General features: G+C 52.7%; 2 protein-coding genes across 8 annotated transcripts in view; one reads left to right on the top strand and one right to left on the bottom strand.

The window, feature by feature from the left end:
- The first annotated feature begins 1,305 nt into the window (after window positions 1–1,305).
- Window positions 1,306–16,563, top strand: SLC5A11 (solute carrier family 5 member 11). Of its 2 annotated transcripts, XM_075436704.1 has the most exons (16): window positions 1,306–1,378; window positions 4,030–4,206; window positions 5,129–5,200; window positions 5,953–6,057; window positions 6,304–6,363; window positions 6,867–6,971; window positions 8,418–8,523; window positions 9,320–9,400; window positions 9,825–10,030; window positions 10,851–10,986; window positions 11,737–11,844; window positions 12,234–12,384; window positions 12,617–12,785; window positions 13,583–13,798; window positions 15,020–15,182; window positions 16,282–16,563. In XM_075436704.1, exons 2-16 carry the CDS (start codon window positions 4,075–4,077, stop codon window positions 16,500–16,502), a joined length of 2,031 nt encoding a protein of 676 aa, XP_075292819.1. In that variant the 5' UTR covers window positions 1,306–1,378; window positions 4,030–4,074; the 3' UTR covers window positions 16,503–16,563. The 2 variants fall into 2 exon arrangements, with proteins under 2 accessions (XP_075292819.1, XP_075292820.1); XM_075436705.1 differs by lacking the exon at window positions 15,020–15,182 and having other exon boundaries at window positions 16,282–16,409.
- Window positions 16,564–21,559: 4,996 nt separating this feature from the next.
- ARHGAP17 (Rho GTPase activating protein 17) overlaps window positions 21,560–26,763 on the bottom strand; it is a 48,251-nt gene continuing 43,047 nt past the window's right edge. For 4 of the 6 annotated variants that reach the window (XM_075436841.1, XM_075436838.1, XM_075436842.1 and 1 more), the window contains one exon: window positions 21,560–22,476. In XM_075436841.1, the coding sequence (XP_075292956.1) occupies window positions 22,346–22,476 (131 nt within the window). In that variant the 3' untranslated portion in view covers window positions 21,560–22,345. Of the gene's footprint in view, window positions 22,477–24,755; window positions 24,801–26,763 lie in introns of all 6 variants that reach the window. The other 2 variants (XM_075436840.1, XM_075436839.1) reach the window with 2 other exon arrangements.

The raw sequence follows: 26,763 nt of genomic DNA on the forward strand, positions 1-26,763 counted from the left end.
GCTGGGAGTCGGAAAAAGTGGCACAGAGCGGGAGGTAGCACAAGGCACCTGGATGCTGAATTGAAGCCCTTGAGGATCTGCCTTGTTCTAGCACAATTTAGGAAAACCTGGGTTTTCCAAATTCTGGTGGACCAAATCAAAGCATCTCCAACTGCAAGATTCACAGACCTTTCCTTACGCCCATCAGAACTGTGAGCCAAGTCTGAAACAATGAGATAAAATACAGATACTAGGTATTTCTTACTTTGCTTTCTGGTTTCTTAGACTCTGGGGTGCCTTTTTTCATGCAACATATTTAACTTGCCCCCGTTGTCAACCTAGAAAATTCAAAAGCGAAGGTGAGAGCTGGATTTCTCATTCCAGCAGCTGAGGCTGTCAGAGGAGGGGTAAGTTTCGCCAAACCTTTGGTAAAAGCAGAGCAGTTACTCGCACCATTCAACGAGCTGCGAGCGAGAGAGCCAAGAGCAGCACCCGTGCTCAGAGATGCTGCTCGCGACCGGGGACCGGCGTTGCCGGGGGCTGCCCTGTCCTGGCTGAGGCTTTCCCCCAGGCGCCGCAGACCTCGCCAGTGAAACACGTCCGTAGGGGATCCCACGTGGGTGGGTAACCCCACCGAGGGGATACGAGTTAGGCTAAGGACAGCATGCAGCTCGATCTGCCCTCCCAGCCAGCGGGTCAGCTGCCCAGCGAGGGGCACGGGGCGTCTCGGCAGTGCTGACCCAACCCGGGGGCTCTGTGCACCCCGAGCTCGGCAGTGGGTGAGCTGCCTCCTGCCGCCGGCTCTCGCTCTGTGGGAAGCTCCCTCCTCAGCATCCTTCTCTGCTTGTTATTCACCCGTGAGTGTTTCTGAGGTTTTTCAGACAGGTGATGCTGAAGCCAAAACCTCCAGCCTGGTCCCCGCAGGGAACCCAGTTCAGGGATTAGCAGACAGGTTCCGAAATGCGCTACGAACCCCGGCCCACAGACGAGCTCTGCCCTTCCCAAGGCTTGGGCATAAACTTCGAGACGGGACTAGCTGGCAGCTCCCCCCTGCGTCGCGGGCTGACAGCTTCAGAGGACACCAGCAGGGATTTCTGTATTGTCACTCGTCCCTGCTCTCGCTGCGCAGATTGCTTCAGAGATGGCACTCGGTGGAGTTTGACCCATGAGCCCTGATAGTGACAATCATACACTTCTCACAGAGCCACGGGAGACCGAAAGAGTAACTTCGGGCAATTAGTTTAACTTTGACTATAAATATTCCTTCTCATTCCTTGTGACACCACTAACAGCTCCGCTGGCAAATCCCGATTCTCTGGCAATATTTAAGCTGCCTGTCAGTTGGCAGAGGCTTGGCGGTGCCCGGCGCGGGGAGCAGAATGAGACCCAGCTGAGCGCAGTAAGTTCCCTTTCAGCTTCTACCTCGAGTCGGGGAGCTCCGGTTGCCGCGTGGGTTCGGGGCTGCTGCTGGGCTGCGTTTCGGCCCCGGCGAGCGGTGGTGACTTTCGGAGGTGGACGGACCTGGGAATGCTTAAAAACATCCCGTTGAGGAGGCATTTAGAGCGATACAGTCCCGACGGGTTCCTCGAGACCCACGTGGGCTGCGTCTCTCCCGGGACCATTGATAAAGAGCTGGCTTCAGCGGCTTCATTTCAATGCCACGGATGTTCCTTCCTCACAATCTCTGGCGAGGAAAGCGCCGCAGCCTGTGCCAGGAACCGAGGGAGACCGGGCTGTGAGCTGAATTCACAACAGGGGCAAAATTTCCACTGGGCTGTGGCAGAGTTAGGATCTGAAATCCGAGTATTTTTCCAGCCTCAGCCCCGGCTCCGGGCGCTGCCAGAGGAGCTTTAACCGGGCACCTGTAGCCAGCTCTGGGAATTTCCCCTGGAGTGTATCCCGTGTTTCTCTTCTTTACCAACGGGCATGGCAAATGCCTGCAGAGCTCTGCCCCAAATCCGCACGGGTTTCAGAGGAAAGACCCGATGCTCTCCCGCACGTGTGGCTGAACCCCACGGGAGGCTGAGCCTACGCAGCTCACGGCGCTGGCCGCACTGCCTGCGGGCCCTGAGGTGGGAAGCCTCTCAAACAGTACCAGCGCTGTGAAAGAGAAAGTAGGAGGTGTTAGAGCAGGGTTAGCAACTTCCCAAGGCCGGCATACCAAACCCTGTTTTCCTTTTCCTAGTTAGAGATTAAACACGTCAGTAAAAACTCAGCCACAGCCAAGATCTGTTGCCTCTGAAGGAGGTAAGCTAGCACTGGTCTTCTGATCATCAGTGTCCTGCATGCTGGCAAGGCTGAAGCTCCCGAGGAATTCAGTGGGATCCAGGAGCTCCATCAGGCACTGCAAGGGCTCTGCCAAGGTGCTGCAAGCCCCTGGTCCCACCTGGCGCTGCCACCGCTGCCACCCAACCAGAACATGGCTCTGTACCGTCTCTGGCTCTCGCGCTGGAGGCTGCGGCCGTCTCGGGATACAACCCCCCAGCTGTGGAAAGCGGGTGATGGAGCGGTATCTGCCGCTGGAAAACTCCTCGTGTGTCACCCGACCTTTTCGTGACTGCGCGAGCCCCGCAGCCCTGCTCCAGCAGAGCCCGCGCTGCAGGACTGGGGGTACTGGGGACTCAGGGCAGTGCCCTCCTGAGCACTGCCCAGCAGCAGAAGCCCCGCGTCTCCTCCATCCCCGGCTCTCTCGCACGCCGGGGCAGCAGAGCCCGCAGAGCAGCAGAGCCTTCAGGGCGCAGGGAGCTGCGGGGAGGCTCCCGCCGCAGCTCGACGCGCTGACGAAGGGGCGAAGCCGGCCGAGGTTGTGAAACACGCGGCCGAGGGACAGGGCGGCTGTTCCGGGCTGTGCTTTGCTGCGTGCCAGGTGTCCAGAGGAAGAACTTGTTCGACTGCTTGTCATCTGACTGTCCACACCGGGAGCCCCGGGGCTGGTGCAGGCCACCCTTCGCCCCACCTTCTTCAGCCTTTTGGCAAGAGGGAGCTTATAAGTGTTGCCTTACAAGGGCAAGAGAGGCCAAAGGACCTGGCCAGAGACATAGGCAGGAGGAGGACAAGGACCAGCAGACACCAGCCCAGCCATCCCGGCGATACCGGGGCTGGACGCAGAGGTGAGCCGGCTGCGAGGCCACGCCAGGGCCAGGGAGTGCCGGCTCTGCTCCTCTGCGGAGGAACCTCCTCCTCGGCTCAGCAGGGTAAGAGAAATGCTCCCGACCCTGCTCCGTGGCTGGAGCGCGGTGATGAGGTGCTGGGCTCGGGGGTCCCTGGTGACTGACATGGCCAACCACCGAGCCAGGGACACCCGCTCGCCTCCTGTGCTGCCCTCAGAGCGGGGCCAAGGCTGGCTGATGGCAGGAGGAGGAAACGAGGAGGAACTGCATTAATTCAGATACCTGACCGGCCTCCTTGCGTGGACTTTATCCTGTCCCTTCTGCCACAGGGCAGCAGCCTGGCACCGTGGGGTGCTCCGGAGGGGTCGAGAGAGCCCTCGCAGGGGTCCCTCGGTGGGGCCACGTCTCCTCGTCAGGCATTTCTGGACAAGAAAACGAGTTTTTATTCCTGTGGGAAGCACACGAGTGCCTCGCCTGCAGGAAACGTCTCTGCGGCTGCTGTGCAGGAGGGAGCCCCGGCTCCGGCTCCTCTGCCGCTCGGTGCCGGCCCCGCACTGCTGCATCGTCTACCAGTGGTGCTTGCTGCCCACACCCGTGAGCCAGAGGCTATGTCCATCTCTCCTGGTCCTTTCCTCCGGCTGTTTCAGCCCTTTACACCTCCTCTAACGCACCCACTTCTCCCCCAGTTAGACAATTCTCCCCTGCAAAGGAAACCCACCCAGCCCACGCTGTCCTGCCTGCTGCCAGCATCTCCACATCACAGCAAGGAATCACGGGTGAAGGCAAATGCCAGAGCCAAGAGCCCTCGGCACGGCTCCGGCACGAGCAGCGCCGCAGCCAGAGCCACAGAGCCGATAACCCCTGAATGACTCAAGAAACAGTCAACACCTTCACGGTGCTGCCGCGTCCTCTCCTAACCACGTCACCCATTTTTTAACAGATATACGCACCAAGACAAGGCAGCACTCGGTCTGCAAAGGGAGCCATGGAGACCACCAGCAGCACCCCGTCCTCTGCGACAGCCCCGTGGGATGTGTTTCCCCAGAAGACGCTGAACTCCATAGACATTGCTGTTCTCGTGCTGTACTTCGTGTTTGTCCTCGCAGTTGGGCTGTGGGTAAGCAGACACCGTTAGAAGCTTCCGTGTGTGCCCTGTTATACTTAAAAATGTGGCTGTCTGGGTCTCAGGTTATTTTACTTTGCCTTGAACCTGGCCATACTTCACTGGGTTCAACTGAACAAGTGGAAGGAGAGAGTTTACAGGTCCTTTTCCTCACCTCAGCCTTGGGAAGCGTCCTCACTGCTGCAGAGGAGGGCTGCTCAGCTCTCCTGGTTGCCAAGGTTTTGAGAGCCCTAGTAAGGCAGAGGTCGTCTGAGTACAAAGTATTGCTAATAATAATGTTTTGTTCATCCAGGAAGGAATCGCTGCCCTATAAATCACCTGTGCTTGTCCGCAGTGGTCTCGACAGCAGATTCCGTAAATTAAAAATACTGTTCATGTATAATTAAGGCAGAAGGATGTCCTCTTGGCACGGCTTTCGCAATAGCAAAAGCACAATTTGTCTGTCCTGAGGCAGAGAGGAATAGTTGCTCCCTTCAAACGTGGCGCATAACTCCCATGGCGTTGCACGAACCTATCTGAAATCCCTGAAGAACAGGAGTCAATGAGTAACACCTGCAATGCCCAGCATTTCTCCTGGCTGCGCCTAATAACGAGGGACATCTGCAGTTCTTGTCCAAAATTGCTGGTCTTCCTCATGGATCTGGAGAGATTTAGTTTGCTTATCACAGGAAATATTTAACCAGTGTGCTGAGATGATAGCAAACTTTGCAGGCAGCTTACAGCACCGGCCGGCCCCCCCGTCCGCTGCTCTCTCGTCCCCCAGGGTCTCCCAGCAGCAATGGTAGGTCCTTCCAGCAGCCCCTCGCTTCCATCTGATGACAGCACAGAGTCTCCTGCTGGGGAAACCCCTTGGTGATGCTCTGAGGAGCAACTGCAATGGCTGCTGAAACTGTGTTCTGCTTTTCTGCTTTCCCAGTCCATGTGGAAGACGCAGCGCAGCACTGTCAAAGGCTACTTCCTAGCTGGAGGACAGATGGTTTGGTGGCCTGTAAGTATCTGTATCGTTACTCTGCTTGTGCCCCTATAACACAGCAAGACTGAAAGCACTTCTGCCCAAGCGGGACTTCTTTCTCCAAACAGAAGGAAAAAAATTGCTTCCATGTTTTGCAAAGACCCAGTTACAATACTGGGTTTTTTTCCATATCTGAGGCTGGGGAAGCGGAGCTGCTGCAGGGCATCGGGCACAGCCCTGAGCCCCCCCGAGAGCCAGCCCCCAGCTGGCAAAGCCGCTCTGGCTCTGCACGCTTTGATCTGGAGATTTCCCGAGTTCACTGGGTGGTCCCCGTCGCGGACGCAGCCCTGTGTGGAGCCGGTCTGCGAGGTGGGGGGTTTCGTTTGGGCTGCCCTGGGAGTCAGCATGCACTACGAACCCGATGACCTGACACTTCTGCTTGTAGCCTCCACCTTCTGCCCTGCTCCCCCGTAAGAGACCAGGCGCTGCTTTGGAAGCACGATGGTCCTAAACGTGTCCACAAACGAGCGATAGGCAGTGAATGATGAAAGAAGCTGCAGAGAGGTGCCAGAGCCACTGCAAGTAGGCACAAGAAGGTGGCAGAGGGTGACAAGGATTTCATGTAGTCACGAGAGGGGGAATGGCATCACGGTGTAACCTCCACGGTGGGGATCCACTGGGGTGTGTGCGCTGGAGCACCGAGCTTCTCTGCTTACCCCTGTGCCCACCACCAGGCTGGGAACAACACCTCGTGCCAAGCCCAGATCAGAATTCCTGTCTTTCTCCAGGTGGGCGCATCCCTGTTTGCCAGCAACGTCGGAAGCGGCCACTTCATCGGCCTGGCTGGGTCGGGAGCCGCCTCGGGCATTGCCGCGACAGCCTACGAGTGGAACGTGAGTGTGGCACGGCGGCTCGGTGGCCGTCTCCGTGCCGTACAGGGCAACACCAACACCCACGAGTCGCCGCACGAGGGTATAGGTCTGGCAGCTCCACAGGCTCCTGCTGCATCAGCCAGAAGTCACCACCGGCTGCTGGGGGCTCGCGGCCTCTGAGGGATAACCCAGTCCCCGTGTCCCACCAGCCCACCCGGCTGCAGCCCTGACCGGCATCGCTGACCTTCCTTTCCGCTTGCTTTGCAGGGGATGTTTTGTGTTTTGGTGCTGGCCTGGCTGTTCCTTCCAATTTACATAGCAGCAGGAGTAAGTAGATGGGATGCTGTGTCCATCAGAGATCTGCTGGAATTTAAACCCCCTCCTTGGCTCAAGGGCTTGAGCATCTCCTGCTGCACCCGTGCTTCTTCGGGAAGGCAGGGCATGAGCTGCAGTGGAGCCAGCTGCTCTGGGGGCCTGGGCTAACGGGACGAGAGCTGCTGCTGGGAACAGCAGCGGGGGCTGAGGCGTGGGGGCCAGAGCGGTCCCCTACCCCTGGCAACGCAGCAGAGTTGCTCCATCTCCCAAAGAGGTGGATGGAAGCTCTCGTATCGCAGTTTACAGCGAGCCTTGTGCCAGACTTTACAGCAAAGGCAGTGCTAAGCTGTTGTGCTGGCCTAAGTGGGCAACTGAGAACCAAACAGCAGCACAGTGGCAGTGGCAGGGCTGTTCTGGTCTCCCACCAGTGCAAACCACCCACGCCAGCCCCGTGGGCGAGCAATTTGCCACCCACGGGAGCGACCACCGTCCCTGACGGGGCCTCTCTCGCGCAGGTCACCACCATGCCCGAGTACCTGCGGAGACGTTTCGGAGGCAAAAGAATTCAGATGTTCCTGGCGATTCTCTACTTGTTCATCTATATCTTCACCAAAATATCAGTAAGTAGAAAAAAGTGGAGCTGAATTTGGTTCACTTTGGGAACACGTGCGGATCAGCGAGGCTGAGAAATGCAGCGACTGCCCCTTCCTGATATTAGCAGAAAAGGGTGGGTTAGCAAAGTATCTGAGGAACAGAGACTACAGCTGCTCTGAGAACCTACACAAAAAGAATAACTTCTATTTTTCCCCATGAAGGACCTGAACTCTTGCCACAGCAGGACGGAAAGCCAGGCGTCCATGTCCTGAGCAATAGTTCCTTGAAAAGTTCAGCTGTGAGCGCGGATGCGCTCGTCGTTAGATTTTGTACGTCTGGCAGCTTACCCAGTTTCTCCCCTGTGCACGTTTATCACCGATGCAGACGCCAAACGCTGCTGTGTGCAGGACGAAGAAGAGCGTAGGAGCTGCCATGCGTTTAGGGGAAAAGGGTGTAGGGATTTATTGCACCTGCTTGCTGTCGTGCCTTGAATAAATAACCGAACGCGCCCTCGCGCAGCGCCTCGCTCGCTGTTCATTAACCGAGCAGCAGCACACGCGGCTGCGAAAACAGGCAGGTCCCTGCCAGCGAGGGCTTCTTCTGTGCGTACGGGGCCAAAGCGGGACACACGCCCGCCTGTGTGCCCCTCGGGAAGGGATGCCAGCTAGCTGGCACCGAGGGGCTGGGCTCAGGGTCTCCTCTAGAAAGAAGCAGCCATTTGATGCAAATCTCTGATGATCTGATTCCTGAGAGAGGACGGATCGTTCCGATGCTTTTCTATCTGTCTGTCGTTCTGCGGTCTGCAATTTGCCTGTCCTAAAGCTCTCCTAAACGGCGGCATTTTCACGTAGCCGCAGAGCTGGCTGCTCAGGGCTGGCTCCCAGCCCCGAGGACACTCTTCCTTATTGTCCCGCTGGGAGGAATTCGCGTCGTGGCCGAGCGGTGCCGGGGCTGGCGGCAGGCTGAGGCACCCCCGGAGGTTTGCAGCGTGGGGGCTCGGGACCCCCGGCCAGCACCGCTCTGCCCCAGCTCGCTGGTTCTCCAGGGCAGAACCCAGCTCACCCTGCTCCAATGCCTTTTCCACAGTCCCCTTCCCTTGGGACGGCTCCGTCACAGCCCTCCCTGTCCCGTGTGACCAGTGACACTGCTGGACCGAGCACACAGAATCCCAGCATGGTTGGGGTTGGCAGGGACCTCTGTGGGTCACCCAGTCCAACCCCCTGCCGAAGCAGGGTCACCTACAGCAGGCTGTAGAGGACCTTGTCCAGGCGGGTCCTGACAGGGCTGTGGAGGGATGGGGCATGCGGAGGAGACGCTGCGGGGAGCTGGGGAGCCACGAGCAGTGACCAGCCAGACTGGTCCCACTAAAGACACCAGCTTGGGCAGCTGGAAGCTCCCGCTCCCCGGCCCCACCAGCGTTGGGGGGCTCTGTAATGTCGTTGCAGCCAGGGTAACTGTCTTTTTTCCTCTAGGTCGATATGTACGCCGGGGCCCTCTTCATCCAGCAGGCCTTACACTGGGACCTCTACATCGCTGTGGCGGGCTTGCTGGCGATCACAGCCGTTTACACGGTTGCGGGTACGTGGCCGAGTTTCAGATCGCGCCGCGGGCCCTGCTCCGCGAGCTGTGTCCACGCGAGGCACCGTGCATCCCCTGGCTCGGGATGGGAGCCCTGCGTGTCCCACACAACCTGGCTTTGCCGTGAGAATGGATAACGGGGGGGAAAAAGCAACTGATAACTTACCCATTAAGAAAAAGTTACAGGTAAGAGTAAACGAACACCTCTTCTAAGGCCGCAGCAGACACGGGTGCGTCTCAGTTCTGCTTTAAGCAGCAGCGATGCTCGAGGCATTGGCACAGCGCATTTTTCCTCCGGGCTTTTTGGAGCTATGAGCGACCAACACAACAACGAGCCGCGCAATGCGGAAAGCGCTGTCCGTCCCGGGTGCCCTTTCAGGGCTCATGGGCGGCCAAATGGAAGAAAGCCACGCACGGAGCAAGCAGAAAATCCCAAACAAATTAAAGTTGCTCCTTTCCCAGTGCTCACCTCTAGTGATGTTGCATGTAAAGACCCCCCCTCTTTGATTTTCTTCTCCTTATTCAGCTCGGGCTTTGTTTTGGAGCTTTTCCATGTATTCCCCACAGCAGTACTTATAGTGGATGTTTTAGTGACAAAATGGTGACTTGTTATGATTCAAAACATAAGAAATTCCAGCCGGAGTGCTATGCGCAGGCGCCGGCCAAGCTGTCACCGCCACGGGCAGGACACGGCAGCCTGCCGGGCACGGGGCTCGGCCCCCGCTGCTCGCCGACCGCTGCGCTGCGACAGCAGAGCACGCCCAGCGCCCCACCGTTCTCTCCTCTGCTCTCCTAGGTGGCCTGGCAGCCGTCATCTACACAGACGCTCTGCAAACGCTCATCATGCTGGTCGGGGCCGTGACTCTCATGGTCTTCAGTGAGTGCTTCCCTGGGCTTTTATTACTAAAACCGTGACAGAAGCTTTACCCAGTGCTACAGAGAAGCTGGATCGTTACAACTGATTGCTCAGCTGATGTCCTGGGAACTGCTTTCTATACATTTTCCGGGAGCATGTGCTTGTACAAATAACCTTACAGTAGTTCTTTATGTGGTAAACATGCATGAGTGCTCTCTGCAAAACCCCCAAAGAAATGCGTTGTGAAGCAGCGTTCTAGGTGAACAAGCACCTTCTGCAGCCAGCAGTTTTAGCGTTACGCTATCCCCCAGCCCAAGGTTAGAGGCAATAGCTTCTGGTTTTTAGAGAACACTTGTGGAGCATCACCTGCAGCAAACTACAGAGACTGAAAATCAGATTACCGACCCGGGACGATGTGATAACTGCTTCTTGTGACCTGTTCCAGGCTTTATTGAAGTTGGCGGCCTTGAAGGTTTGCAGACAAAATACTTCGATGCCATCCCCAGCACCCGCAAGGAGAACAGCAGCTGCGGCTTGCCAAGAGAAGATGCTTTTCACATTTTCCGAGACCCTGTTAACTCTGACCTTCCCTGGCCGGGAGTTTTGGTGGGAATGACGATCCCATCCCTGTGGTACTGGTGTACAGATCAGGTGGGTTACTGCTTAGTTCTTTGGTTTCAAGAATGTGTTACTGGTTGCTTGAATCTGATTACAAACCCAGGGTTTGCAGCGTAGCTTGGACTGGTTTTCTATTGCTGATGGGAATTCAGTAAAATCTGATGGTTTCAATCCTGAAGATGCAAAACTTGATATGCACAACTAAATGTTGGGAATAATTTCAATGTAAAAAGGGGTAAGAATGTGTTTGTGAGATAATCCCAGTGTATAAAGACGTTTTTTGTTTTATGTTTGTTGGTTTAACTTAAGCCTTTCAATTCTTATGAACCACCTGTGAATTCACTCTTTCAGCTTTCCAGCGGTCTGACTACCACCCCTCTTAGTGACTACATCAGGGCCAGCAGGACCCAAGCCCTAAGCAACCTCCTGACGTTCCTGTAGCATCCTTTCCTCTAACTCGTTTTGCTTGTTTCAGACTCTGGCCTGTGTTGGCGGGAGGGCTGCCGACCCGGCCAGGCTTAGCCATTGGGTCCGGGAAGTCCCCAACAAAAGCAGAAGAAAAGAAAATTCTAAGCCCGAGCGTGACTAGCCAAGGCACAGCTTACACAGGACAGCATACTGCAGCAGCAAGGCTCAGATTCACTGACACAAGCAGTGCCTTTCAGGTCTACGTCAGGTGCTCAGGGTCTGAAGCAAGAATTATAAAGCTACAGCCAAGCTCTGCATTCACCCTTCTAAAATTTACGTAGTTTCGAGGAGGATAAAGTATATGCATGAATGCAACCAGTATCACATCACCGACAGCTGGCTCCTCGCTGCTAGCAGTAGACCCAACACATTTCTTAATTTCTAGGTCATCGTTCAGAGGTCCCTTGCTGCTAAAAACCTTTCTCACGCTAAAGGAGGCTCCTTGATGACCTCCTACTTGAAAATTTTGCCCCTCTTTATGATGGTAATGCCGGGCATGATCAGTCGGATTCTCTTCCCAGGTAAGTGCTGAAGGAGAGATCGCCTTCTATTTATCATTAATTACTCTTTGCGCCTACTTTATGGAGCTGGAACAGCGCTTACCAAAGAAGTTAAAAGCTTGCAATGCATCAGATGCCCAAAGTACGCAGAAACCCACCTCCTGGGCTACGCGACACCATGCACGCCCTCCCACAGCAGACCCCCGGCGCATCTCACGACGCGCTGCTCCGAGTGCGTTGGCCGTGATCCCTTCTCACAAGGGCTGTGCCGATCTATTCCGAGCTCGCTGCCCGCGGCTGCTCTGCGTTTTGACCACGCACTTAGGTCCCTCCTGCACCCAACACGTTACTCCTCCTGGAATCTGAGGCCCTCGGAGAAATCCTACCATGCCACCCTGAACGTCGTACACTGCTCACCGGGTGGGAACGCGTGGATGTGCCCGTGCGGGAGGAGCGGTGCCAGAGGCGGGTGGACAGTCCGGGTCCTCATGGGAGCAACATTCCTAGAGAAGAACCAGCCACGCAGGGCAGGTCAGCTACCTGTGCTGGTAGTATCTCTTGCATGGAAGGAAAAAAGGGAAAACAGGGAAGCTGAGAGCTGCCTTTACCTTGCTGTGTTGGGATAGTCCTGCGTTACTTGCTGGAAGCTCTCCAATATCCAGTACTTCACTTAGAAAGCAGTTTGCAACACCCAGTAGACTCAATTGTTCAGGTACTTTGATTTATTGTGGCTATGGAATACTGCCTCTCGCTCCTCCTTGCTTATTTCAGATCTAGTGGCTTGTGCAGATGCGGAAATTTGCCGAAAAATCTGTGGCAACCCCTCTGGCTGTTCTGATATCGCTTATCCCAAGCTGGTCATCGAACTTCTGCCTGTAGGTAAGGAGCTGGGTAGCGGTGCTGGCGCTGATGGGTACGCAGAAGCCAGAAGGCCTCTGTGAGAAAAGTTCAGGGAGGAAAATACCCTGCAGCTGTAATTTCAGTGGGGTTCACGTTAGGCTTGGTGAGACAGTGGCAAGGGACAGCACGCAACAAGAGAGATGGGTATCCAGCACCCAGGGGTCTCATTCAGTCACATCTGGGTAAGAGATAAAGACCGGATGTTCAACACGGAGAACCAACCACTAACACCTCCCTGTCACTGGCCTTTTAACAGCGGGGCTAACAACATTTTTAAAATGTGTCCCAGTTGAAAGGATAATTAGAGGACATCCTACAGTGGGGTTACTGGGCTTTCCTCAGGGCAGCTGTACTACTTCTGTTTCCAGGACTCAGGGGCCTGATGATGTCAGTGATGATAGCAGCTCTCATGTCCTCCCTGACTTCCATCTTCAACAGCGCCAGCACCATTTTCACCATGGACCTCTGGAAACACTTCCGTCCGCGTTGCTCCGAGTGGGAGCTCATGATCGTCGGCAGGTACGGACCACGAGGACACGCACACCACAGCAGAGCCTGAGCACTAGGGACACATCTCGGGACCCTCACAGCCTGCTGCCCCCGTACAGATGTAGTATCTGCACAACGCAGAGGTGTGGTGGAGGACTAGAGGGGGGCCTTGTGGTTATGAGATCTCCATAGAGTCTTGCAAGCTGAGCAATCGGAAAAGCACGGCCTGAGCTAGCAGTAACGGCACCTTTTTCTTGCCCAGGGTCTTTGTGCTGCTGCTCACCGTGGTCTCCATCCTGTGGATCCCACTGGTGCAGGCTGGCCAGGGAGGGCAGCTCTTCATCTACATCCAGTCCATCAGCTCCTACCTGCAGCCCCCAGTGGCAATGGTGTTTATACTGGGTTGCTTCTGGAAAAGAGCAAACGAAAAGGTAACCCCCCAGCTGTGCTCAGCACCGTCGCCTCTGCGGCCTCGCTGTCCTCACGAGAGTCCTGCAGCTCAAACCCCCGGCCCCGGTCCTGCCACCTCCCAGTGTTCGGGGGAACGCCTGCACCCAGACCCCTGCACGGCCCCAGCAACCGTCACCCACACAGGAGGGAGCGATGCCTGCTGTCGTTCAAAGGCTCTGCTGGCATTTCAGGGGTGAGACGACTGCATTGCTCCATTGCAGGGCGTCCCTCACAAATCTCGGGGCCTGTTAACAGCTCATTAGCCATCAGCTTGTTTATTACATAGCCTCATGGTTTTATCTGCATCAGGGGGGCTACAGAAGCCGCAGTGAGCCCAGGGAGAGAAGGAGACAAACCAAAAGGTGCCAGGGGTCCAAAAGCTCCAGTCCCTCCATGATGACTAGGGCAGGGTAAAGGGCAAAGTCTTCCCAAACCAGGCTTCGGTTAGGTGGAGAACGTTGTCGGCTCCCAGTGTTCAGGCAACCAGCAGGATACAAACATCGCTCTGCGAAGTATTCTGTGTAAGATGTTGCATTTCCGTGATGTTCTACCTCCTGCCCATACTGAAATGAATGACCCCCTTGATCCCGCCAAGGAGAGGTACCAGGCTACTGCAGACCTCGATAGCACGAGCAGAAAGGGGAGGAGAGGGAAGCCCACCAAAAAAACGGCCAGGAGACAGCCTGGCCAGCTTGTAGCCTGAGGACACGGGCACAGCCCTGGATGCTGGGCGGACGCACGCTGCCTGCTCCAATGGAGAATGTCCTTCCTTTCCCAGGGCGCGTTCTGGGGCCTGGTGACCGGGCTGCTGCTGGGCGGCATTCGACTGGTGCTGGACTTTGTCTACCCCGAGCCCTGGTGCGGCGAGGCCGACCCCCGCCCCGGCGTGGTGCGGTACATGCACTACCTCTACTTCTCCATGGTCCTGGCCGCCATCTCCACGCTCACCGTGCTGGTTGTGAGCATGCTCACAGAACCCCCCTCGGAGGAAATGGTGCGTCACCCCTTCAGCTTTCTTTTCTTACTTGTAAATGGTTTCCAGGATGCCCCATGTTACTTCCACGGGAATAATGTGGGGATAAATAATCTGGAAATGGGAGCTTCCATTCATTCTTTATTTATGACCATACTCGCAATAACCTCTAACAGCAGTCCCTCCTCTGCTCCAGCACCCCGCTGCCATTTAAGATTTTGGTCCCATAAATCCAGAGCCCAACCCTAGAAACTGGTCAACAGTAGATGCTACAAGAGCTGTTCTTAAGTTCAAACATGTGTGTTTAATCCGTGACAAATTAGCTTTTTCCCTCTATTTTCCAAGAAATTCCAGCTTCTGGGTCATCTTTATCAACTCTTACTAATTTAGTGAGGAACCCTTTTTACTCGCAGAAAAGAGAAATCAAGGGCAGAGAGCACACTTCCTCTGGAACAGGTTTGTGCCAGTTTGACTATTTTCAATAGATATCCTGAGGTTGCAGAAAAACATTAACAGCAGAAAGGAGGGCCAGAGGGGCCTTCAGATATCATATAGCCAGCGCATCCTCTTGCTTGGAGACAGGACTAACCTGACGTCTTTCTGAAAGACCCGGTGAACTGATCCTCCAAAGGCCCCAGAGAGCAAGCGTGCCCAGGGAGGTGCGCGAGCAAGCCGAGAGCTCGCCTGCCCTTCCCGCAGCAGTTTGTCCTCATCTCCAACCCGAATCTTTCCAGCTTCATGCTGTGCTCATCGCTTCCTGTCCGCCCTATCGCTGATACCGAGAACTTCCCTCTTTTAATGAGTCTTTTACATATTTGAAGAAAATTATCATATCTCCCACCTGTCTCCTCTTCTCTCGACAACCCCAGTTCTTTGAATCATTCCTCCCTGGCCACAGTTTCCATTCTTTTTGCTCCCTTCACTGACCCGCTCTCAGTCTGCGTCCAGCGGTGGTCCCACGTCTCCTCCGCAGTAACAGAGAGAGAAGAACGCCGTCCTTCAGCGAGTGCAGCCGTACAAACAGCCACGGTGCTCCAGATGAAACCAAACCCAACGTGCCGGTGATAGCCATCGCTTCGGTAGTCACCCGCTGAGCCCTTGGCTGTTCCCCTGCTCCAACAGGGTGGGAGAACAGGTTTCGGCCCCTCTAAGTGTTCTCTCTGCAGGCTGCTCTACTGCTGAGGTAGTCCTTTAAACCACCGTGCAAGCAGTTTTCTTTAACACCACTCTTCATGCCATCAGATAAGTCGGCTTACCTGGTTCACACGTGGGGATCTGCCAGTCAAGACAGACCTAGCAGTCAGCCCTTCCCCTGACGCTGCAAAAGGAGTGTGTGAAGCTGAGCGCCCAGCTCTCCAGATTGATATAAGCATTGCTTCTGAAAATAGTTCAAATGATAATAAATGTAAGTGCTCCGACATCGTACCCAGTAACACCCACACTTAACAACCCTAGGCGTTGCGTAAAGCCTTTGAAGACAAGAAACGTTAAAATTCCTCCGGATTTCTGTCACTTCAGGGCATGCCAAAGGGTTTTTACCTGACAGCGTTACCTAAGCAGAAGTTTAGTTTCTTTTCCATCTCTTGATGGCGTTACATGGGCTTGAAATCAGGAAGGAGCTGGATGGGATACAGACAGCCATGCCCACTACCCGGCACTAGAGACTGGTGCTGCTGGCACCCGCTGCGAGGAGGACTGGTTGAGAAAGGGGAGGGTGGAGGAGAACCACAACTATTTTCATGAAATTCCATTTCTGTTTTTCAGTGGTGTTTTCTGACCGACTCTAGCAGCAGGGAGATCCCAGAGCCCTGGGCGGAGTTCTTGACAGATCAGTGAAGGAGGATTTACATTTTTTAAAACTTGTACTTGTCGGTATTAGGTACAAACACGCACAGCAACGCATTCTGCATTTTCCAGCGATGATTATCATCACTTGTTTTTGCCAGGCTCGGGACACTGTTTATGTAGCTCTGCAGCTTTTGCTGCGTATTCCTTTGATCTATAAACAGCTGCTGAAAAGCTCAGGAAGCTGATGAATGACTGTGCAGCTCTCCCCGCTGCTGGGAAGTCTCACGCTCGTCGTGCACAAGCGCTGCCTTCCCAGCAGTACGCCGTGCGTGCCCTGACCCGCGCCAGGGCTGGGGAAATCCCATTTACACGCGTGGCGTGGAGTAACCCCAAAGGGACCAGAGCATGCACTTGCAAGAGGAAGCTGCCGGGCACCGAGCAGCTACCGCTGAGCTTTTAGGTCTGGTCTACTGTTACCGTTTATGAAGTGTTGGGAACAGCAGAACTTGAGCTCAGACCTCCAGGGAGGAATGAAATCGGTACTACAGGCCCCCAAAGATGCTACCCGCAGGGCTTCCTACACCTCAGCGTAGCTAGCGTACTCCTTTAAAGACCACTGGTGCTTTTTGGCATCAAACCCCTTTGCACAGGACCACACTGACACGGGACGTGCTTTGTGGGTGGGATTCGCTCCTCACTACTGACTGTCTTTTTAGGTACGGCTAACGCCCAGGGGAACTCGAAGGTGATGAGCACCTTTCTGTGGCTCTGCGGGATGGAGCGCAAACAGGGAAACGCCGAGAACGCGTCACCGGCTAAACCCGAGCCGCTGCCCGTGGCTTCCCTGGAGGAAAAGCCGCTGGTGAAACACGTCCTGAACATCAACTTGCTACTATGCGTATGCGCCGGGCTCTTCCTCTGGGCCTACTTCGCATAGCAGTCGGCTATTCGATTCCAGATGACATCAACTAATTCTAATTGGTGTAAATAATAATAATTAACAGAGGGTTAATGTAATTCATAGTGCTTTCTAAATTCTATTTCTTTATTTAAGAAGACAGACCCTCCTCCCTAAGCCTTTCCTTATTTCTCGTTGGGGCCTGGCTGTGAAAGGTGCTGAGCGCGGGGCACCAGCAGACCCGAGCTGCCAACAAGCAGAGCTCAGGCAGGCACCAGGCAGAAGAGGTGCGTTTGCTTATTTGAAATATTTAATCATGCTCTTCGTGGTTAGAGCACTGCCTGGAAATCAGGCAGCCTGGATTCTCCTCCTACCAACACCTCTGTACCCAGCTACAAGCGCTTGTTTCCCCCTCAGCCCAGCTCCTCCACCCCGGGGGCTGCGTGCCCGGAGCAGCCCAGCCCTGCGCTCCATCGGAGCAGCGCGCCGTGCCGCGTGGGCGCAGCCCTGCCCGTCTGCCTCCCGCCGCCAGCGCCGCGTGCGGACGCGCAAGTGCCAAGACCACACGTCTCTGAGTTTGCGTGGGGCAGACATGGCCGCTGTGCCCTGCACCATGCCCTGCCTGCGCTGCGTTGCGGCCGCTGCTCGCGGTGCTGCCATGGCAGGGCTGCCCAGCGGCCTGATGCCAACCACCGCCAGCACCCAGCCTGGGAACTGCCCCAAAAATGTCACCAGGGACACCCGAAGGGAGTAACCCAGCCTGAAGGCAGCGGGTGCTGCCACGGCGAGGGCAGCGCAGGGCCGGGCACCCTGCCGCCATGCTGACAGCACACCAAGGCCCTCGACCGATGGCCGCCCACCGCTGGGCTCGCCTGCCGCCCAGGCTGTGCGGGCGGTGGCATTCAGCCTGCCGCCATGTCCTGGGGCTTCGCGTAGCCTGTGTAGCCTACTTCAGCAGGAGGGTTGGACTAGATGACCCACAGAGGTCCCTTCCAACCCCTACTATTCTGTGATTCTGTAGCCGCAGATGAAACCTCATTACAGAGCCAGAGCCGCTCCCCGCCTGCCCCGAGCCTGTGGGGCTGCCCGAGGCCGCGGGCTCCAACGGCTCCTTGCAGGCGTCGAGCCCCGGGCCGCGCTGGCCATGGCGGAGGAGGCCGCGGCGCTGGGGCGGCAGAGCCTGCTGGCCGTGAGGCGGCGGGGCCGTGCGGGCAGGTGGGGGGCGGCGGGGCCAGGGGTCCCCCCAGGCGCGGGGCCGGGCGGGCGAGCAGCCGCCTCACCTCGACTCCCTGGCAGGGCCAGGTCCTGCTCCACAGGCTGCTGGTGCTGGCGCGGCTGGGCACGGCGGCAGCAGTGGCTGAGGTGGCAGGTGGGTGCCCAGCGGGACCCACGGCTGCTCCCCAGGCCGGGAGGGGACACGGGGACACTCCCCAGGCCGGGAGGGGACACGGGGGACACTCACCTGCCCGTCCAACTCCGCCGGCCGGGTGGGCGCTGGGCTCGGGGCCTGCCGCCCGCCATGCTCCCACCTGCACGCTCAGCTCTGGCACGAACTTCCTCAGAAGACACGGAACAGGGCAGGGCTGTGGCAAACGGTGCCTGCGAAAGCTTGGAAGGTGGTGGGCAGTGTAGAGCCACGATACAGCTGAGCCTTGTAGCAGCCCACGAAATAAGAAAATACTCTTTTGTTAGACCATGTAAAGAGTCTTGTTGCTTGGGAATATTCCCTAAGCAAATGAAACACAGCTGTTAGAAACCCTAAGAGACACACGTTTTTTTAAAGTCTGATATTGTTTTTTGCAACCAGCTTTGGCTTTCTCAGCCAGCTGAGCTGTGCCGGATGTTTTGTCTGATGGGATGATGCAGTACAATCAGTTTTTTACCCCCCTGTATCAGCTGGTGCCCGTGTCCAGCAGAGGCAAGGGTTCAGCCGCACGTGCAAGGCCTTGGAAGAGCTCATTTGTATCCACATCAACAAAGTTTAACGACATCTTTAGAGTAAACAAACACTAGTGGGAGTTTTAGACTTCAGCTGCTGAAATATCACAGGTTTTGGTGCAGTTTTAGGAGCTAACGTGGACTGCATTGCCACGTATGTCAAGACAAGGTTCCCACAGTAGCAGGGCCTTCGTGGTTCTTCTGACCGGTAAAGCATCGCCGGTGAAGGTGCTTGCTGCGGCAGCAGAGCGCGCGCAGAACAGGCCACACGCCACTGACGTGCTGGAACTGTCACCACAAACCATGTGACCAACTGCCAGTTTTTCTTTTGAAATGAGGTTATCACAGAGGATTGTTTGAATGTGCATTAGAAGACCACTCCAGAGAACACGTCTCAGGTCTGCTACTGCTCTGCTCCAGCTCCATCTGCCATGTAGTAGAGGTAAGTTACGTGCGTTCCTAGTGAGATGAAGTAACCTTGATTCATCTTGGTACAAACTGGGCTTCCAAGCTCCAGCTGACCACACATGCACAACCATCCCTTACTCCATACATCATCTTAGAGACCCAAGCAACACAGCGGTGGGTTCAGCAGCTTCCCTCCTTCGGCTAACTGCCCTGGGACATTATTCTCCCACAGCTGGATGACATGTGCCAGCAGACACAACAGGAACAACGTGTGTTGTCCCCAGCGCTGCGACCCAAAGGGAAAGCCCATGTAGGGCAGCTGATGAATTATTTTTATATTCACAAATCAGTTTGTAATACGTAGTTCTGTAAAAACTCTACCCTTTCCTCTGCAGTCCTGCAGTAGCACAATCCATCTCATCATCCAGGATTTAGCTTCTCTCCAAAATCAAGGTCATAGGTAAGTGTTCCATTTGACTTAGAGGAAACAAAGTTTTAGGCACAGCGGTAGGACGCTTCCTTAAGGTTAAAGCGAGCATTAGCTGTACCAGCCTGCATTCTCCCACTGCATACCTGGTGACATTTTCCAGCCAAGCCGACACACCAGCTGCCAGCAGGCTCTTGCCCAGCCCTCTGCGCTGGGGTCCATCTCCAAGACACCAAGACTCCAACTATCAACACCCTTCACAGATTTCAGAAAATAGGAAAATTCCTTCCTTAGGAAGGTTGTTATTATTTCTGTACCCTGCTTTGTAAACGCTTGTAGATGTATGTACTGGAATTCCAAAAATTACCTTCATGGTATTAGTCACTGCCTTCCAGCCTCCTGTTTGCCCTTTCAACACCACCTACCCAGTCCCACAGCGTTCAGCCAGTTATTGGCTTTACCTTAACCTGGGTGTTTCTCTGGCACTTCGTATTAATTCACTGAAATCCAGGTTCACAAAAGCTGCATCGTTTTCTTTGCTGTAAACAGAATTCCTATCAAAGCAAGCTACCATCACACACCTGCATTTCTTTATTAAATCCCTCTGCCCTTTTGCTGGTTTCCTACCCTCACACTCGACCAGGCCACTCGAGACCCTCGCACAGCCCATCAGAGGCAATTAGAGAAGGCTTCCGCCAGCTGGGCAGGGAGGGGGCACCACACCGGTGCATCCACTCCCCCAGCATAGCCCTAGGAATGCAAACAACTCCCTGCTCAGTTGATGAAACCTGACCTTCTGGTAAAAACTCCTTGCTGTACTTCAGGATGGAATTCACTCTTTCCACACAGTGCTTTACTCCAGGAAATTAAGGTTTTAGTGGTGGCACATAACATCCCCACCAGACTGTTCCCAGACTGGTATGCGGCGACAGCGACGTCTCCCGTGACACGTCCACCAGGCTCGACGCAGCCACAGTCTACGGCAGAGGCGGTTGCAGAGTGCCTTACCCTCCTACTCGAACTGGCAGCCTGCATTCAGAGTTCAGAGGTAAACTTCCAGTAACTGAGCTGTAAGAAACTCACCTAGTTTACCCCCCAAGGTCTCCCCAGATCACACCAGCAAGCAGCCATGCTAGTCTTTCAAGCAGAGTTTACAAGTACGTACACCCCAGAGGACTCCAGAAGCAGTGTTAAAGCATTACAAAACCTCATTATTTTATTCCAGGTTTCTTTCTAGACCTCTGTAGCATTATTTTGTGCAGCCAATTGATTAACTGAGCAATGGCACCAACACAGCTTAAGGCCAGGTGAAAGCCACTCACGAAGCCGATGCCTTACGCTGCCTCGTGCCCTGCCCGTTGCTGCGTGCTCCAAGGAACAGCGGGTGCAGCTGTGTTCGGGAGAGCAGGGTGCATTTCCTCAACGTCCACTGTGTCACACTGCATGCATTTAACTGCTCTTATTATAACTGAACTCAACTATGCTGTTCGTTCTCAAGGATGACAGCGAGGATGCGAATGAGAGCGTGCACGCTCTTGCACCCGAGCTGCTAATCCCCGCGGAGACAATCGACTGTGTGTAATGCTGAAGAATGTGCAAGTCCAGAAGATTTTCTGAGAATTTACTTAAGCCCTTCGCAGCCTGCCCTGGATTCAGGTACACTGCTTACAGTTTGAGAGGGAAACATCAAATTCAGTAACATAACTAGAATTTTTGGCTGATAACGCTGAGTTTTTAGTTACAGGAGTTTGTTACACTGCTGGTGTAGTGACAGAGGAAAGCGGGTCTGCGCCCGCTAACAGGGGTCATCTTCCCTGTTAAGAGATGTCTGAACAGCAAACAACTGGGCAGCCACTGGGATTCCAAACTGGGACATCAACAAGAGCAACTAGAATATATGCAATGTGTCTTGTCAAGGCCTTTAAAAAATGCAGTTTTATTTTGTAGTTAAGCCTGAGGTCTAGCTTAATAACTTCAATAAAAACTATTATGGAGCATTAAGGAATTTATAGTTTAAGTAAATTAATTCAACTAGTTCTATGAAGTTACCTCAATTGGCTGGTTTCCTCTCCCCTTCCTCCCTCTGATTTGCAGAAGTTGTGTGGCCTGTTCCATCGCACTTCTCTGCACGAGAGAGGCTGCACCCAGAGTTCCTCTCCGCAGTCGGACTCCTTTAACACCAATCTACACGTTAAAGAACAGACGCCTCTTCACTCCCAGGGTGCTCCCACCACAGACCTTCACAGCAACGCCTGAGCTGCAAAGCCCAGGGAACAGCAGTGTAACCAGTGTCACTCACAAACTCGAATAAAGATGCCTGAAGTTGACAAAAGACAATCTTTAATTTTATAAATGTTCACCCAACTGATGAATCCAAACAGCTGTTTCAAAGTTCTTTCGAAATTCAACCGTTTTCAATGAAAGCACAAAACCCACTGCCACAGTTTCAGCCTGAAGCAGTTGCAAGTTTCACATAAACAAAAGCAGGCTTGGTTAATACAAATAACTATGAAATAAGTATTAAGTACTGATCATTAAGTAGCCATGAAATGATTAAAGATACAGGAAGTTTCCTTCTACAGTATGACAGTCCTTCAAGGCACTAGAACACATCCACAGTTTTGACGAGGCGACCGATAACCAGCAGCCGCCACCAGCACTCTGGCGTTTTTTGGTTCATGTTTTAAAAAGAATGCAGCAAATCAGAGAGGGAATGTCTCTTGCAAGGCATCTCCTTGTAATGTCTAAGAACTAGAAATAAAAGTCTAACCGTGACATTAAAAAGATTATTTCCATAATACATGCACTTTAAATAACTAATGTTCTGCTGCTTACTCTTTTGGAATTGCTGCTAATACCATCTGTATTAGCAACAATTATGCTTCCTATGCAAGTTTCTGCGGTAATTAATTCCTTCCATCCAAGGTTTTGAAAACCATTGCTGAGACACAGATCATTAAACTTCTTCTGAATGGCTAGATCGCTTTCTCCGTGATGCACAAGTCACAACTTACACTGTTTTGCCACATCGTCAAAAGAAGCTTTTCCCTGTGAGGCCTGCGAGTTTTCCCACCTGGAGAGGAACCTTCCAAAAGGCCGAGAGTTTCCATTACAGAGCAGTGCTTTCCGTGTCATTGTCAATATCGAGCACGAGGTGGTTGTGCAGTTCTTTGCTCGCTGTCTCTGTAAGGAGCTCTGAAGAAGGGGTTTGAAGTGGTTCTTGAATACTGGAACTGGAGTCTGCACAAAAAACGAACAGCAAGTTTAGCAGCCTGGACAGCGGCATCTCCCTCACCAGTCTATCTCTGGAGCATCTCCTTCGGAAGAGCGGCCAAAGGAACGCTCCATGGAGGCTTTTCAGACAGAGGCCTGGCACATACGTGCACGTGCCCACATGGACACCAACAGGCTAAGCCAGACTAAAAAGCTTGTGTTTCAGCTGCTTCTCCTACATATCTTTTTTAGTCTTGTACATAATAAAAGAAAAACATTTCTTTCTGAAGAATGGAAGACAGCAAGTACATTTTAGTATCGGATTTCTCAGTGCCCCTTAGGAGTGATATGTTACTCCGGACTTTCACCTCAAAACACAATGGTCATTCAGCAAAAAAATCTGGCTCCTAAATGATCAGCCAGGCAACCTCTGCCTGCGACTCTCAGAAGCAATGGGAACACGTATGGTGTCAAAATGAGGCACTGACACAAGAAGAAACAATTTCAACCAAACACAGATTAAACCCTTTTCCTGTCTATAACAGGGAACATCACGTTTTTTGCCTCTTCTGAGCTGAATTTTGTTCAAGCCACAGTATGCAAGAAGGACCTCAAAATGTTGCATTTCTGGTGAATGCACTGGTAGTTAGAAGACCAGAAAAATTGGTAACAGCTCAAAAAACTATAGCTGAAAATCCTAAGTCAGTATTTTGGAAAGCTAATTGGTAATATAGTACAACATCACTGCAATCCAGCAGCTGTTCCAAATAGAAAATTATTCAGATCACTTAATAAAGAATCCAAATGAACACCTTGCTTTTGAACGTAGGTGGCACAGACAGGCATCCTATAAAGACTGTGGCTCATATCTCAAGCATTAAGTCTGAAATTTAGCCCAGAAGTTATTTTATAAATGTTCCGAGCTCCATGCCATGGAAGAGGTGAAAGCAGCCACAGGCCTCGAGCCAGAGGGCAGCCGCCCCTGCTTCGCCCTCGGCCAGGCTCCCGCAGCGGGCAGCAGCCTCGCACCCCGGGGTGCTGCTCGCGGCGCGGCCTGACCCCAGCTGGCTTGTCTTGTGCAGGGCACTTCAGCGTGCTCATCCCTACTGCTGCAGCCTCCCCACAAACGTGACTCCGGGATTTACGGTTTCTGGTGAGCTGTGAACTATAAATTCTCTCCCAAGTCTCGTACCACCGCCTTGGGGAGAGCCACACTCTGCTAAGGCCGCTTTTCAGTGGGAAATGGCACAGAACAAGCCATCAGCACTGTCACGACTTGTAAAACACGATCATCTGGGGGAAGTTTTTAAACAGCTTTCTCTCCCCACACCTCATTCCCATTTTGGAAGTCCGTGCCCTGGTTACTGGACTGTGCCTTGTGGCACCTACAAGACGACCACTGTTCAATGTACCTTTGACAGCAATGAAGAAATAATTACCGGAGCTACTTAAAAACCAAACCTTTTCACTTTGGTTCACATTCACGTGTTTAAAATAAGTCCCCAATCCATGAAACCAAGTTTCATATGTCAGCAGCTCTCCTCTATCCCAACTATACTGTATAACTGTTGTGTCCACAACAGATGCAAGTTCAAGTACTTCTAAGTCAGCTGATTTAAACTTTAGATCTTTTTAGTCATTTTTACTATTGCTAACAGAAGCAATATTACACAGAATAATAAACTGCAACCGTGTGAGTTCCCAAATTCTTCGTGCATTTTTACCCTTACTCAAAATGTTCCATGCTGAGCTTGACCACAGAAGAGATGGGCACAGCACCCGAGACGCAGAGGCACTGCCTTCTCCCAAGTACCCAGCAGTACCTACTGCCACCTCCGAGCTCTCCTTTAAGCACAGGTCAGAAGGTGTACTTCAACTTCAGACGCAGGCACGGAGGTTCTCCCTACCATGACCGCATGCTGAAGGATGAATCGGAAAGGGGGGTAACTGGAAATGTGAGGTGACACAGGAAAGGAGTGTTTGTGACAGAGAATGGTACAGCTACAGCCAATACAACATGAACCCCTGTATCACACCCACGGATTTCTAGATAGGCTCTTCCGTACGTGGAAGAAGTACAATGTGAAACTGGGCAGTCAAAACACAAACAACTTTACACATTCGAGTCTCCAACACTTTTAGTACGTTAATGCAAGAGCAAGCATCAAACAGCCATTCTTTTTGCATGCCACGCTAACGACGATGCAAGCAAGCAGTGTTATTTGTGACAGGTTAGTAGTGGGCATTAGCACACACATGATTATGAATTAGCAACATTTTTGGCCAATCATATGCCTTTTCCTTACCATTGAACTTTCCAATACAGTTCCTACTGAATGCAGGTCAAACATCTAGATTATTTAATAAAATTTTTGATTAGAATATTCTTTTCTAGGGCTTATGACTTTAATACCATAAATAGAATTTGAGGCATTACTAAAGTCCAGTAGATGGACAAAGGAACCGGCAGTATCCTGCAAACAATTCAGAATTCCTGTTCCGATAAGAAGTTTGCTGGCAACTTAATTTTGGCTTCCATTATTCCCATGTCTTCCCTTGCTCCATTCTTTAAGGTTAAAATTAAAACCAGCTATTTCACATTGTGAATTAGGTAAGTCAGTCTATAATAAATGCTTATCTGTGCACGTGTAAATGTTAGAGCAGATACTCTTATGTAATACGCACCGGTGTTAATTCACAACAAATATTAACCCTTTAAAAAAGACTGATTCTTTTTTATGATCAATCTGGAAAAGTGGATGATTCTGTAGTGAGTGTACTGCTGCATGTAAGTCGGAGCATCATCACTTCAGCTGCCCCCCAGGTGCTTTTCTTCGCACAACACACCAGATTTTCTAGGTTCCTTTACCAGTTTTGCTAGAGAATCCTTCACCATCAGCTTGCTTTCCCTGGCTTTCCTGCATGGCAGCCTCCGTCCTGTCGTTTACCGTTCACAGTTTACACGGCCAATTTGCGCGGTGTGCACAAGAATGATATTAAGTCTCTCCAGTTTTGACACCGTTTGCTTCAACACTGCTGCTTTCAGCACTTTGTGGTGCTTCCACAGACTACGGGGCAGCTGCGTGCCTGTGCTCTGCCTCTCACCTCGCCGAGGAGCGGGGTCGGCTCTCCCTTCTCCTCCACGGCCCGTGCACGGCCTCCGCCGTGCCAATCGCTCCCCTGCAGCAGATGCTTCCCCCGAGCAACCCCAACTGCCCCGCTAACGAAGCAGCCCCTGCACCAGCCGTGCACCACTGAGAGGGCTTCTCCAGCTACACCGGGGTAAAACAAATCCTGCCAGTCTGCTATCATTCAAGCAATTTCAGAAAAATTCCCAAGTGGAAACAAACGTGGTCAACCTATGGAAACACGACTTTGAAATTAAGTCTTTCCTTAACTCTAACTCCTCAGCACAGCTCCCAGTCTTCACTTCTTTGTAAGTGCTGGGAAGATCCAGACCCCAGCCTTATTTCCAAATTCAGTTTTGAAATAAATTGTTCTTATATTTTAAAGATACTGACAAAAAGAACAGAAGTACAATAAGGAAAAGTCTGTTGTTTTAAAAAGGAAAGCTACTTTTTAGTTGCTTAAGCAGCTAATTTACTGCTAGCTTCTCGATTTTAAGAAAAGTGTACTTCCAGCCTAACTTGGCAATCTGATACTGGTTTCAGTATCTTTCCTGTAAGCAGTCAAATCTTGAAATAATTCAAGAATGCAGCCTCAACTTTTCCAGCTTGTCATGCAGTTGTTACCTTAAAAAGGCAGCACCTCTAGCCCCCTACAAACGAACAGTAAGACCATTAACGTGTCGGGTGGCAGCTGGGATCGAACGGACTAGGACTATTAGTGAGGCTGGAGCTGACAGAATGCAAACGTGCCAGAACACAGATGCTGCTGTGCTGCTGGGTGCTCTTCTGCAAAGAGTTTAGTCACATGAGCATGTATTTTGCCAAGTAAATTCCAAGTAGTTAAAAATAACTGAAAGCCTAAAGTGAAGCTACATCAAAATGCAACCACAAAATCCCGAACTGAAGGAAAAGCCATGAGCTTCAATCTGTGCCTGCACTGACAAGAACGAACCTGTTTTAAACAGATCACTGCTTCACACCTGACTTGTGGACTAGTGGTTCTGGTGACTGTGTGTGAAGCGTTACTCCATTGTAGTTATCCTTATAATTTGTTTTAAGGAATAACTTAATGTTCACAGGACTATTACCATTAAGCAGCATAGCTCATAAAACCTCTTACAAACAGAATGATATGTAGTAATGAGATAACAGAATTGACAGAGCGCACGTATTCCAAAGCGCATAT

This window comes from Opisthocomus hoazin, chromosome 15 (genome assembly GCF_030867145.1).
Source record: "Opisthocomus hoazin isolate bOpiHoa1 chromosome 15, bOpiHoa1.hap1, whole genome shotgun sequence".
Lineage (NCBI taxonomy): Eukaryota > Metazoa > Chordata > Aves > Opisthocomiformes > Opisthocomidae > Opisthocomus > Opisthocomus hoazin.